The 14,887-nt window shown below is 50.3% G+C and overlaps 1 protein-coding gene across 1 annotated transcript in view; it reads left to right on the top strand.

The window, feature by feature from the left end:
• The window catches only part of DCDC2C (doublecortin domain containing 2C), a 107,037-nt gene that overhangs the window by 43,020 nt on the left and 49,130 nt on the right, over window positions 1-14,887 (top strand). The window contains exon 9 of the mRNA XM_041757027.1: window positions 7,779-7,847. Within this exon, the coding sequence (XP_041612961.1) occupies window positions 7,779-7,847 (69 nt within the window). The remainder of the gene's footprint in view (window positions 1-7,778; window positions 7,848-14,887) is intronic.

Raw genomic sequence — 14,887 nt, 5'->3', positions numbered from 1 at the left:
CTGCAGGTGCATCTCTCGGGTCTCTGTCCCCATCCCCTGGTCCTGCAAAGGGCCGGCGGGCTGGGTGGGCTCTGAGATGCTCAGCTTTGTCCCCAGTATCCACCTGAGGGCACTAGAAACACATTTCTTATTTTTTAGTAAGATTTTATTTATTAAGAGAGAGCACGAACGGGGGGGGGGGTCGGGCAGAGGGCGCAGCAGAGCCCCGCTGAGCAGGGAGCCGGGTGTGGGGCTCGATCCCAGGGCCCTGAGATCATGACCTGAGCCACGGCAGACGCTGCACCGACGGAGCCCCCCCGGCGCCCCAGCGTCCTGTGCAAGGTCCACGTGGGCATCGGAGCTCTGTTTTCCTCCCTCTGACGTGGACTCGGCGTCAGTCCTGCACGTGTGGTTAGAGCCCAAGCCCGGGTGACAGCGAGCTTTCCGCTCCTCTTTGGAATATTGCGCGTAATTTTCTCACTATTCTATTTTTCTTTCCCGTGGTATATTTTACGAATGAGACAGACTGCGTCCGGCCCTGGCCACTTCCTCTGGCATCTGGAGCACTTTCCCCGGGGGTCCCGTTGTGCTCTCTAAATCGCCAGTGATAGCATTTATTCTTTTCCTCGACGTGGCGAGAAATGAGCAGAATATTCAGTTCTCTCTTGAAACCCAAACTAACCATGTATGTTTATTGCACATTTAAGGGTTTTTGTAATAACTAAACGCATTTTCGGCAGTTAGGGTTATACCAGAAATTAGCACCCGGCCCCCCTCCAACGCTGGTTAGGGTCCTCAGGGTGTTCCTGTTCTGGGCAGGTTTGCAGCACAAGCGTAGTCTCTCGTGTCACGCAATCTCCATCACTGCGACCGAGAAACGTTCTGGGGAGTTTGCGTCGCTAGTGTTTGATTTCCGTGGTATTCGGGGCGGTGCGGTGATGGGGGGGTCCCCAGAAGGGTGAGTAGTGGGGGGAAAAAGGGGCTCCGGGGGCCGACGGGGCGCTCCTCCATGGAGGGGGTCAGGAAGGTCAGAGGGAGGAGGAGACCAGGCCCAGCGGTCAGGAGAGCCGCTGCGGCTGTCTAACCCCGCCTCTCCCACGGGGTGGGGGGTGGGTGACGGTGCCCGGGACTGCCTGGGTGTCAGGGAACGATGTCAAAGCAAGTTCTGCAGCTTTGAAGGACAAGGAGGCCATGGGACTCCCAGCTCGGCTGCCTCATGGGCTTAAAGATGAGAGGCGTGGGGGCTGGGCCCGTGGGGGGTGCGCGTGCACGTGCGTGTGAGCAGAGACACACACCTGCTGCCACCTGCGGGGCTGGAGACGAGTGGCTGGAGGGGCTGAGCGGGCAGTGGGTGCCCAGCACACCTGGAGGTCCACTTACCACCCGACCCCCGCCCCCGGCAGGGGCTCGGCTCAGGGGACAGACGCTAGAGGGTCCCAAGGGATTGGATAGACGGATGCCCCGTGGGGCAGGTTGAGCTGAAGTTTGTAGACAGACCCGTCCCTGGACCGAGCTCTGCGTCTTTGAGGACAGGACTCCCCGAGGTCACCGCCTTCCCCGTCCGTCCCCCGGGAGACCACGGTGCGCGTTAGCATAGTCGGTGTTTCAGAGAAGTCCTAACATTAGACTAACGTGTAAGCTTTTGGGTTAACGCCGGTTTCCTTCCCCAGGAATGATTTTCCTTCTGGGGCCCCCGTGAAGCACGGTGTAGGCCCTGCCACCATGCAGTGTCCAAGGGGTGGTTTTCTGCCCTGGGGGAGGGGGGAAGAAGGTGGTGGTGTGGAGCAGGGCAGCAGGATGTGGCTTGGCGGGTCCCCCGGGTGGGGTCCTCACGCAGGGGATGGATGCTCTGCTACCTGCAGACCTGGCCCGGGTGGGGGTTCGGTCAGAGTGGCCCAGCCCGGGTGGAGGTTCGCCCCAGAGTGGCCCCCACCCCCGGATAACCACGTCTTTGTCTTGGTTCTGTGTTTGTGTGCTGGTGAGCTCCGGGCGCGTGTTGCGGCTGCTGGTTTCCTTGTGGGGGGAGGAAGATGCTCCCACTGATGCCCTTGGGACTTCCCAGCCCGTTAATGAAGGAGGGTCTGGCCTCCGTATTAAACTATTAGCTTATAGTGGTGGCTTTTATAATAACCTGGAGTACTTTGCTCGTGGTTTTGAGGAACTGGTTTTCACCTTGTGGGTGAGCCGGACGATGTCACATGTTACTTTTTTTTTTTAATTCACGAGGGATGCAGAAAGAGAGGCAGAGACACAGGCAGGGGGAAATGCAGGCTCCCTGTGGGGAGCCCGATGTGGGACTGGATCCTGAGACCCTGGGGTCACGTCCCGAGCCGAAGGCAGAGGCTCAACCGCTGAGCCACGCAGGTGTCCTGTCACATGTTTTTTCTTATCCCCGGGGCCTCACCTTGTCTTCACTTTAGTGTTGCTGTGAAGATACAATATTACAAAATATAACATCCCAGTGAATCCATTTATGAATTTGGAGTCCAGCCTAGACTGGTGAGGGGAACCTCAAGAGCTGGGCGTCCCCCAAGCCCGAGGGCGTCGTTGGAGCTGAGCGTCCTCACTTGCAGTCGAGAGCACCAGTTGCCAGCAGAGGACTGGAGGGAGCCTCGGCGAGGGGCGAACGTGCTGGAGGCCGCTCCACTCGCCAGGGCTACATTGCCGCGGTCGCTGAGCTCCCGCCGCTAGGTGAGGACTCCAAGTTCAAGTCCCGATGAACGGAGAGGGTGGCCTGTCCTTTGCTCCCGCTGGGTGACGTCACGGAATGTCCACCTTTTGTGGTGATGAGCGAGACTCACCCTGTGGCCTCTCATCTTGCCTGTGTTCCAAGGGCTAGAAACTTCCCTGTACTTTTAAGTTGGTTTGAGAATCTCTTGTTGCTGCACAGAGAGGGGAGGACGGGGGAGTCAGAAAGTGGGGCGGGGGTGTCGGGAACAGCGATGAGCAGAGGCCACGGCTGCTCTGAGCATTGCTCCCTGGCAGTCCAGGACGATGGTTGATCGCACGTTTCGACCTGTGTTCTGATTCCTAAAATGTCCTGTTTTTGTGGTCCTGCCTTCCAGTTGTTTTCTTTGTGATTTTTTTAAATAATAAATTTATTTTTTATTGGTGTTCAATTTGCCAACATACAGAATAACCCCCAGTGCTCATCCCGTCAAGTGCCCCCCTCAGTGCCCGTCACCCAGTCACCCCCACCCCCCGCCCACCTCCCCTTCCACCACCCCTAGTTCGTTTCCCAGAGTTAGGGGTCTTCATGTTCTGTCTCCCTTTCTGATATTTCCTACCCATTTTCTTTGTGATTTACTCACAAAGATCGACGCGTCCTTGCAGCGATGCACACCACTGTTTCTAGCCTCCACCTTCTGTCTCTTGGTTTTCTCCCAATGGAGACGTTTGCAGTTGCTTCGGTAGAGCCTCTTTCTCCTGCTCACGCTGGGCTCCTGGTGGTGAGAGCGCATCCCCAGGCTTTTCTCAACTTGGCGCTGAGATGCTCGTAGAATTCCACTGATGGCCGTCGTCGGCTCATGGGAGAAATGAGGTCGGGGTGCCAGGTCAGCGGCGCTCTTCTCAGTGTCCACGTGATCTCACTTACGTGTGTCGTCACTGCTAAAGCTTCAGTGTCACCGAACCCTATTAGTCCTGCCAAGTGGCTCCTGACCAAGACGGAAGGCGTAGCGTGTGGGAAACACAATGCAAGGGACGGGGAGAGAGCGCTAGGGTCTGGCACTGGGATGTTACCAAGTGTTACGCTGGATTAATAGTTGGTCTTGACTCACGTTTTCTTTTTTCCTGTGCTAGGTTGTTTCCTTTTGAGTTTGTGTTTTTAAGATATTACAAATTATTTCCAATGCTTTTTGTTTCTCTCTAGTTTTATTTTTTTTAAATATTTTATTTATTTGTCCATGAGAGACAGAGAAAGAGGCAGAGCCACAGGCAGAGGGAGAAGCAGGCTCTATGCAGGGAGCCCGATGTGGGACTCGATCCCGGGACCCAGGGTCATGACCTGAGCCAACGGCAGACGCTCAACCACGGAGCCACCCGGGCGTCCCTGTCTCCGGTGTTAATAGCGCACACGGTATCCCCTAGCCGACATGGCTATCAGCAGGCCTTGGGTGGAGGTCTAAAAGAGAAGATGCTCTATCAGCTTTGACTCTCGGGGGAGATAAATTTTTACACCGGCTTCCATTTCAGAGTCGTGAGTTATTATACCCCAATGTTAAGGAAACATTTCTTGGCTCTTATAATTTACACAAAATGTCACCCAGATAGTAACACACTGAGGTTGAAATTCTTCCTTGATTCAAGGTGCGCATTTTTCACAAAAGCAATGTCTTCTGCCAGAGTTAAGGTCACGTTGATTTTTATAAATATCTTAAAAAGACAGAAAAGTGCCTAGAATGGTGGGTTCTCTTTGGCGCAGGACTCTGACTTTGGGTTTTTTCTGGGGGAAGGGAGAGATACTTTAGCATTTTTCACCAATTCCACTCTCCTAGAGCGCCGTTATGTCGTCATTCTCCAGCGGGCGCTGGGCACGTCCAGTGGGTGCTTGGGAGGGGAAATCAGGGGACCGGGCTGGCTCCTGACATCTACTGAAACGTGGTCATTTTCAGAGAGTCCCCCGGGGCCAGTCCCAGCAGAGAGCGGCTTTGCTTAGATTCCCTGTGGCAACCCGAGCAATGCACCTGAACTTTAATTCATTTCACTCCAGAGAAAGAGCTAAGAATGAGACACGAGCTAAAGTAAAACCAAAATAATTTGGATTAATTAGGAGAAGGTCAGTATGCATTTGTATAATCTCCGACTTGTTTAATTAGAAAAGACATAATGGAGCTTTAAGCTTTAAGCTTGTAGGTGCAGGGGGTAGGTCGGATTAGGCTCACTAAGGTCCCTGGGGTGCTCCCTTTAATGAATAAATTAAAAAGCATAATGAGGAGTGTGTCTGTTCGGATGCTTCTGGCTGGGAAGAACAGCAACCCCCGAGAAGCGGCTCACACGCGAGGGACACTTATCTGGAGTCTGGGGGCCCCCTGCGTCATGGGAGCTTGCAGGGTCGGCGGGCCCAGCCGTGTCATCCCGGGCCGGTCGCTGGCGTCGCTGCACCCGCCTTCCTCTGCACATCGACTTCGGGCCTCAGGCTTGTTTCCTCACGGTCTCAAGACGTTGCCTCTGCTGTCGGCGGCACGTTGAGACGTGAGGCCTAATGTGATGAATGGAGACCCCACTTCTTTCCCTTGTGCCCTTATCAGGTGGTGATAAAGTCATTCCCAGGGGCCCTCCCGAACTCTACCGTGTGTCGGCCTAGTCCTTGCCGTATTTGGGGAGACGCCATGGGCCTCCGGCGGTGTAGACTAACCAGGGTCTGCGTCTGGTGTCTGGAAAGTGGCCTGGGCTCTCCTCAATTATGTGATTTTTCTTTCAGTGAGGGGGCGAGGTAGGGACTGGTTGTGAGCCAGGTGGCTCTGGTGTCTACGCACAAATCTCTCTGCACCTTCCCGTCATCACGATGGAGCTGCCCGTCCTCCTACCTTCTCCTGGGCTTTGGATTCTGTCCCCCCCCGCCGAACCCTTCAAGGGTCTGGTGCTCTCAGGTTATTTGTCTCCCCTTTTTTGGGTAGGTCGGACTCCTGGCTGGATGCTACGCATGCTGGAAGCAAGCGGTTATAACCAGAACCGTCCCTCCTTGGCCTCCTTCCTCTGCGAGCAGCTCCGTCTCTCCCAGTCCCTGGAGGGATGGTCCCCCCTCTCCCCAATTCCTCTGTCCTCTCTCCTCTCCTCTCCTCTCCTCTCCTCTCCTCTCCTCGGTCTCTTCCGGCTTCTGTCCACAGGGACACAGAACCGCTCACTGCCTCATGCCCCAAATCCAACACACTTCTCCGTTCTCAGGGCGCTTGACCTTCCTCCTCCAGCCGACACTTGGGGCCGCTCCCTTTTCCTCAAGTGCCTTCTTCCTTTGGCAAGACCCACCCGGCTCCTGATTTTCCTTCCATCTGTCTGGCCTCTCATTCTTGTTCTCATTCTCATTCTCTTTCTTTTTAAAGTGTTATTTTTTAAGTCCTCTCTACACCCAACTGGAGCTCTAAGTCACGACCTTGAGATTGAGGGTCTCATGCTCTTGCTGCTGAGCCGCCCGGGGGCCCCATTCTCCTTCTCCGTAGGCTTCTGATCCTCCAGTTGGCTTGGAATGTTGGAGGTCAGCATGGGTCAGGGCAGGGCAATGTTCTTCTCGCTCTAGGTCATCTCCCCAGATAGAAAACTCTGTCGGGCGGCGCCACTCTCTCTGCAGGTCTCTTTTCTGGGCTCCAGATGCAGATGCACACACATGCACACACATCCAGAGACACATACACATGTACATACACACACATCTCCACACACACATCCAGAGACACATATTTACATCTATAAACACACACCCAGAGACACATACACACGCATCTAGATGAACACACACGTACATCTTTTGTAGATCCAGACACATACACACCTCTACACGCACATCCACACAGCCATGCACCCACATCTCCACACACACACATACTGTGAACTGACATCACCTGTTGGATGTTCCAAGATACTGAAGTTCACAGTGAGAATGAACACGTGTCCTTCCACACCGTCTGCACACCTTGCTCTCTTCCCGTCAGGGGGTGTATGACGCCCGTCCACCCAGTAAGACAAAGAGAAACGTAGAGATATTCCTGAGACTGATTATTTCACCTCCTCCATATCCAGACCACCTCAACGCCTGCAAGTGTGACCTCCTAGATACGTCTGGAATCGACCATCCTGACTACCGCCACCCACTGGCTAAATTACTGTGATCTCTCTTTCTCCACTGTCCAACCACCCCTGAAACCCCTCAAACTCAGTGCTTCCTCCTGCAGCAGGGCTTCCACGTGCCCTTGCCTTTATCAGGAATATTCTTTCTTTGCCTTTTTATGTATTTTTTTTATCCCTCATATTTCAAGTTGTAGTCACACCAGAGTGTATGTTAAACCCTGGTACATCCTATTAGCTCCACGTATCTCTCTTACAAAGCATATCACAGTCGAGGTTTTATACTTACTTGTGTGACTCAATTAACATTCGTCTCCCCATATGAGTGAGCTTCTTGGGGGCCACGTTGGCTCGCATTCCTGTCATTGTTGTATGCCAGCCCGCAGGGGACGTGAGGCGTGTGCGCTTGCGCCCACTCTGACTGGTACAGAACTACGATGGAAGTAGCCCCTGGGGGGGCCCTTTCTTTCTTAGCCACAGAACCACATGGCTTTCGTCTGGCGGAGAGGCTCCAGGGCACCGGTTACACGGAGCTCACTGCTCTTAGCCAGTGCCATGAAACCAGGAGCATGATATGTGAGGATGTGAGCGGCACCACTGTGTGTGGAGCGGGACCACCCAGGCGGTGGCAGGTGGGTCTCGAACACAGGGAAAGAGGACACTGGTTGGGGTCCTCAGGAGCAGACGGAGGATCACGGGCATTTATTACCTGCAGGCCGGAGGCATCTGGAGGGATGAGCCACTCCTATTTACATGAAAGGGGTTTCTAGTGTTCCTCCTTAAAGGTTTCCCCAACAATTTTGTTAAATAGGTTAGCATTTCGTAAGTGGAACAAAAGGTAAAAAGGCAGACACAGTTTTGGGTTTGAAGTAACCACCGTGGAAAAGCCGGTGGTATTTTCAGCTCTGTCCACAGAAGTGGTTCACAGAGTTGCACTATTTCTCCGCCCTTTGCTCCTTCATGGGGTTTGACATAGCTTGACTCCCACTAAATCCAAACGTGGTGTGTTTTCTCTCTAGACACCAGCTGAGATAGTTAAGGAAGATGAAGAGTTCCACGATAACCCCCCTGATCTTGAAAGCGACAAGGTGAGCCAATTCTACTTTTATTTTGAGTTTAATGGTGTGGGCCGAAGGCACCTCCTTATTCCTTTTTAACACGTTGGGTGGAGCTCACGTTTGATGAAGAAAGAATCTAAAAGTCCAGTCCATTCCAGAATAGAGATGAGCATGGAATTAGAAACATAGCATGTTCCCAGGCAGGCTGTGCCTTAGATCTGGTCTCTCGGGTGCCAGAAATTACGTGAGTAATTTTAATGGCTTCTATACTTATCCCAGTTACGTTTTACTGTGTTCCCAGTCACAGACTTAAAACTGTTTTAACAACAACTTTGAAGATATATTTTTAGAGGGAAGAGTCTCAAGGTGACTAGCAGCAGGTGTGTAGGTACGTAGGCGTCTGTGGACACCATGGTCATCCTGCTTTGTGGGGTGTACGTGTTGTGTAAACAGTCTTCTTGTGGGACAAAGCAGGACGTGGACGGCGCAGGCTCCATAGATGGCAGCATGAGCCAGGCGGGGGGAACCCTGGCTGCGGGTGTCTGTGTCCGGGTGCTGCTCCTCTCCCCGTCCAGATGCTGAAGATGTGCCGTCCGAGCAGGGAGCGTGTTCCTGTGGTCCTCTATGAGGTCACGTGTTTTGGGGAAACAAAATTTACTTTGCTTTGATCTTATTTTTTTTTTTTTTGAGGAATATCTGGCATTTAGAGCTGATTAACATATCCACCACAGGTAGTTACCATTTCCATTTTTTTCTTTAACATGGGGGGAACGTTTAAGACAAAATTTACTTTACGTAATTCACGTGGGTAAGATAGATTTTTGAGAATTTGTTTTGAAAATTCCATCTCTAGATTTTTTTTTCAGAGTAGTTTCTTGTTAAATTTTTTTTTTTTTTATAGAGAGAAAGAGCGTGCAAACGCAAGTGGGAGATGGTGTGGAGGGGCAGAGGGAGAGAGAGAGAATCTTAAGCAGACTCTGTGCTGAGTGCAGAGCACCACCCTGAGATCATGACCTGCGCCAAAATCAAGTCAGGTGCTCAACGGACTGAGCCTCCAGCCACCCCTCTCGTTTTAAATTTTTCGGCTCCAGGCAGGGGGTTGTATAGTAGGTCTGGGGTATCACATCTGAGTCCATTCTAATGCCAAAGCCTCCAGAACTACCAGTAAACCTGGGGATATGGGATGGCCTTACGAGCCGTCCTTCCCCACTCTTCAACCTACCAGGCGGCCTCCTAGTTCCCACATTCAAGAACAGAGGCAGGTGAGCCCCGGGGCCCGCCGGGATGGGCTGGAGCCACTCGGCACTGTCTCCGGCTTCTCGCCCACCTTGGGAGGGGCATTTGTGGGAAGGGAGGTCTGTTTGGGTTTTTCCAACATCAGTGGCATTTATGATCTGAAACAGACGGTCAAAGGGATCAGGCTTTCAAACAATTCTCCTTCCTTATATTCTTCCATAGTTTTGACTGGGAGGCGGATTTCAGTGAAAGCGTACGGTGTGTATCTAGATGGCCGGCAAGACTTTCAACTGAGGAGGAAAGAGAATGTTTAGTTGCTTTGGTGTCAGAGCGTGAGACTGGGTTCTGGGAGTCAGAGGAATGTCTGTCCTGCAGCGTCAGGTGAAGGGGTGTGGAAATCACCTGTTTGCACTGGGGGCATAGCGGAGAAGGGCACTAATGTGTGTCAGTTTTTATTTTATTAGAAAGAGGGCACAGACGTCATGATGACATTGAGTTCGCGCTACGCCTGAGCACCTTGCGTGGACTGGCCATGGGACTTTGCCATCCTTGCCTTATTGACTCTTTATGTAAATCGACTCGGGCCGCTGGGAGTTTGTGGGTGTTAGTAACTTGACATCAATCAGTAGGTTTAATTTCTTAGAGTGAATCAGAGTGTCTTTCTTAATGCAGGATCGGAATAATGGCAAACCTGAGCATCTAGTTTTTATTTTTATTTTATTTATTTTTAAAAGATTTTATTTATTTATTCATGAGAGACACAGAGGCAGAGCCACAGGCAGAGGGAGAAGCAGGCTCCATGCAGGGGGCCCGATGTGGGACTCAATCCTGGGTCTCTAGGATCATGCCCTGGGCTGAAGGTGGTGCTAAACTGCTGAGCCCCCCAGGGATCCCCTCACCTAGTTTTTAAACATCCGGGTTTGCAATCTCAGCTTCTGGGGAAAGGTGGTGATATGGAGCAACGGCAAGACGTGAGGGGGGGCAGGGAGGGCATAGGGAGCTGGGGGTTTGCTCTGCTGGGCACTGTGCTTGGCCCTGCTGCCCGGGCCGCCTCACCTCACGTGCACTCCTCACCTGGGTGTCAGCACCCAACTTTGTCGACCTAGAAGCAATGAGACAGGAGAGAGCTTGAGTAACCCGCCACCACCGTACAGTCAGGAAGAGGGGGGGTTTGCATTTGAACTCAGTTCTGAACAATCCAGGGCTGTGCTTTCTGTCTGCACGGTGAGCTCTACTACTCGTGCCTAATGTCTCAGGACAGCCGTTTACTGTGTCAGGCTCCAGGTCTGTCCCTTGTGATGCGAAGTGTTGTGTTACTCCTGTCCAGGAGTGTTTACTTCTATGAGGTCCACACCACTCCATCTTTGCTTCTTGTGTGACCGAAATAGAACTTTGTGGGTGTTTTTCATTATTGACATGAAAATCTAGCCCGTGTTTTTGAGGCAAGAAGGAGAGCAAGCATCTTATGTGTAATATAACAGCTGGTAATAATAATAAAGTAATAATTAACGCTTCCTGGCTGTTGGCCACAGTGATCCATATCTGCTCTCAGTGAACTATAGTTTTTTTTTTTTTTTAAGACTATTTATTTATTTGAGAGAGAGAGAAATCACGAGCAGGAGGAGAGTGGCAGAGGGAGAAGCAGACTCTCCGCTGAGCAGAAAGCCTGATACAGGACTTGATCCCGGGGCCCTGAGATGATGACCTGAGCTGAGGGCCGGAGCCACCCAGTAGCCCCAGGGAACTGCAGTTTTATTTTGTGTTTCATTTCCCTGTTGATTTGAAAAATGAGTCATGTGATATTTATTAGACACTGACTATATTAGGGTTTTTTTTTTTGGTGTGTTATCTCCTCCTTCCCCTTAAATTGTGAAATCCTTAGGGAGCCGAGCACATGCCTTGGCACGTCCCGTGTCCCTCACAGTGTCTGGGACAGTGCCTTCTACACAGTAGGCGTCCCATAAATGTTTGTGGATTTGCTTTGAGCTACCAATGGCTAAGGTACTTAAACTTAAGTATATAATCCCTGGGGTAAAATGAAAATCACCTTGCAAGGTTGTAAGAGAGCATGTGATTGTGAACATCATTTAAAAAATATGTATCTCTGCTGTTGATCATAAGGGTGTCTGTTATCACCTAAAATTTTTTGTGGTGAAATATATGTATATGTAAAGCAGAAAACTTGCCATTTTAGCCATTTTTCAGTGTATAATTCAGTGGCACTAGGTCCCTTTGCCGTGTTGCGCTGCCATCAGCACCATCTATGTGCGAACGTCTCACTGTCCCAAGCAGAAACTCTGTGCACTGAGCTCAGACTCCTCATCACCTCCCCTCTGCTGCCACTAGAACAATCTGGGGCCGGAGGAGCTACGTCAGTGTAGGTGTCAGGACGAGATGCTCGCCACCAGCCCAGGGAATTGGACACGTGTCTTATTTTGTCCTTATGCACGTTACTGGCACAGAAGTGGGTGAAACCAAGAGCAGAGGTAGAAAATAGAGCCGTGCTTTCACCCGACACTCCCTCCTCGGGATGCTTCGATGACATTGATTCTACAGCGGTGACGGCCCTACTGTATCTGACGCTTCAGTCATACGTTCACCTTAACACGGACCATCATCGTTCATTAGCTCATTTGAAAAGCTCTTCTGTGAACTGATAGAAATGATGTGTGTACGTCTTACCTGTGTCACATTGTGTGCACGGCACCCTCTGTGAACTGACCTGGGTACTTGAGAACTCTCCGAATCCAATATCCCACAATATACACATTGATAACACCAAATAGAAACAGGTGGGATCACTCTTAGGGCCCCCTGGGGCTCTGGCCGCCAGCGGGAAGCACAGGTGCCGCACAAACAGCAGGTGGACCTGCACGCACGTCCAAGGAGTGAAGGCCCCAGAGAAGATAACGTGTCCTGTTTTGTATAAAGTACTTAACTAGAAGTGCGTGAAAATGCACAATTTAGAGTAAGAGAGGTGTGGGGCCAGGAGCGGGGCAGGACATGGGAGGAGGGAAGCCGCCGAGGGCCTCCTTACCAACCGGGAAGGCGAGGGCGACAGGAGGGTAAGTTGTTTGACACTATCCTGCTTGCAGAGAGTTGATTACGTATTTTTTTAATAATAGGAAAAAGAAGATGAAAGTCCTTATGAAGATAATGAAAGAAAGGTTTGTCCAACCAGTTCTGTAATTTTTGTGTTTAGTGTTCTGAAGACCTCACGAGATGCCCAAATCTCACTGGATGCTTTTTAAGGAATGCAACTTTGGGCTCCGGCCGTCAGGCTCAGGGTGAGCGTGTCAGCGTGGAAGGGTGCAGGAGGAGGATGGGCTCCCCACAGCTGCACCACTCACAGCCCCCGGGAAGGTGTGGCTCTGGCTGGACAGCTGGCCCCATGTGGCAGGCAGGGACACGTCCATCTCCATGGTCCTGCCCTCCCAGTGGTAGCTCCGTCCTACACAGAATCAGCCTCACTGGTGGGGCACCTGGCTGGGGTGGCTCAGTCAGTTAGGCGTCTAACTCTTGATCTCAGCTCAGGCCTTGACCTCAGGGTCATGAGTTCAAGTCCTGCGTCGGGCTCCGTGCTGAGGGTGGCACCTACTTAAAAAGGCTCACTGTTATTTGTTAGATGATTAAGTGGCCATAATGATTTTTGTCTGAGTATGCAAGATTTTACTTATTCCTTAGTTCACTTAGCTTCCTCATCGCTCCTTGAGGAACTTGGGCCATAAATACTAATATTGGGGAAGGCACCTGGGATTTGACATGAGATCCACCTGCACTGGAATGCCCCGTCCGTCGCTTCCCGCCACGTGAACCTTGGCATAACCCTGTAGGAGATCAGAGCCTCAGTCTCTTCCTCTGAAGTTTGTTTGATGGTTTATTTATCAGCCAAATTAACCCCCAGGATTAGAGATGCTATGTACGAAGTTTGCTCGATGTTATGATTTTTATTTATGATCTCAGAGATAACTGAATTGTAAAAGCATCATGACAGCAGCGGGGGCGGGGTATGCACATGAGCTGCAGAACCTGCTGCCGGTGCACCTGTCGCGTGCGGAGGCGCGTGCGGCCACCTGAAAGCGCGGTGTTCCCGTCCCAGCTCTGCCGCAGACTCGCGAGGCGCCCCTTGTGCAGTGAGTTCTCCTCAACTGCGTTCAATAACCCAATCAGCAGTTACATTGCACATTTATGGGTGTACTTGCCTCCCAGGAATCGATCGAGACCATGGGTTTGAAAGTTCTTGAAAAGAGCACCATATCTGTGTTTGTAATATTTTAAGAAAAGTGTGTTTCAGATGGAAACTAGACACTTGGCTGTTCCCACTCGTAACCCTCCCGTTAAAATCAGCATCATCAATTTTCTTATCTCGAATTCCATCCCCTGGAATCCCAGCCAGCAGCGCGTGTGCACTTTGCGGGGAGAGGGCAATGGGTGGGTGATCAGCGCGATGTCCCCATAAGCTCAGACAACACCCTCTCAGGCTTCAGGGCCGGGTAATTCTTTGGAAAATACATCATTTGCTTGGCATACATGTTCCTTGCTCTTTTAGTCTGAAAGTGTTGATAAACATGAAGGACTGAAGGGGGACAAACTCTGGACACACGGAAACTGTGTCTGGGGTGCAGTTTCCTGCCCCGAGGCTCAGCTGCCTTAGGTGCAAAATTGGGGAAAGCGTCCAACCTGTGACATCCGTACAGAGATTAGACATATCCATAAAGTGCCTTCTCCAGAGGGTGGGGAGTAAATTATAGGGATGATTATTCTTTCTAATGGTGGTGCCTACCACAGGCTCAGGTCCTTTAGGAGGAGGAATTCCATTTTATTTATATTTTCATTTTTCTTTTTCTTTGTCTAAAAATTATTTGAGAGAAAGACAGAGAGAGGGAAGGGGGAAGAGCAGAGGGAGAGGGAGAGAATCTCAAGCAGACTCCACACACAATGCGAGGCTTGATCTCACGACCCTGAGATTGTGACCTGAACTGAAATCAAGAGTCGGACACTTAACAGCCTGAGCCACAGGGCACCCCTATATTATCATTTTTTCTTAGCACCAGGCACACACAGTGCCTTACTCATTGTTGGCGTTATTTTGTGAAATTGAATTTCACAGGTTTAAAAATTAAGAACACTTTATCAAATTATGAAAAAATAATATTTATTATAGAATTATAAATACAGATGAGAATAGTAAAAACCCTGAATTCTTCTGCTTAGAATCTGTCTTCACTTTTGTGTATATTCTTAAGGGCTATTTTCCATTAATTTTTTTCCATGGTGTGTTAAAGGGATCTTGACTTTGCTGATAATAAAAAAACTAATCAATATTAGTAGAATCAATATTTAGGATACTTTTGGTATTTTAAGGTTTTTCTTGGTATACTTCAGAATGTTGATTTCATTTATTGGAAATAGATTTAAACGTTTTTGATCAGAGATGCCACTCACATTAAGAAAAACCCCATCAACTAGCAAGACAACACATGGATCATGCATATGTGGAGTTCTACAGAGTAGTGTTACAGGTTTTGCTTTGGGCATTATCTGTTTTGACCCTTTGATCTCATATCAGGATCAAAAGAGACCATTCCATTTCTCTTTTACTGGAATAAATATCCCATTGATTTCTCACAAGGTTTATTTTGTTACTGTGGTGAAAACTTGAGAGGCTTACGAAAACAGAAGGAAGACTTTACCCAGTGATAACATTTAAAAATGCAAAATGAGACAGAAGCCATGAATCCAGGGGTTGAATTATTCCATCGTGTCTTTGATAGTAACTCTCTGAAATGTGCCAAAGAACTTTTGGAATGCCCCACTTGTGCATTTTGGTGGTT

Source organism: Vulpes lagopus, chromosome 5 (assembly GCF_018345385.1).
Source record: "Vulpes lagopus strain Blue_001 chromosome 5, ASM1834538v1, whole genome shotgun sequence".
Classification (NCBI taxonomy): Eukaryota; Metazoa; Chordata; class Mammalia; order Carnivora; family Canidae; genus Vulpes; species Vulpes lagopus.
The sequence above is the reverse complement of the archived record's forward strand: the minus strand, read 5'-3'. Positions and strand labels throughout refer to the sequence as shown.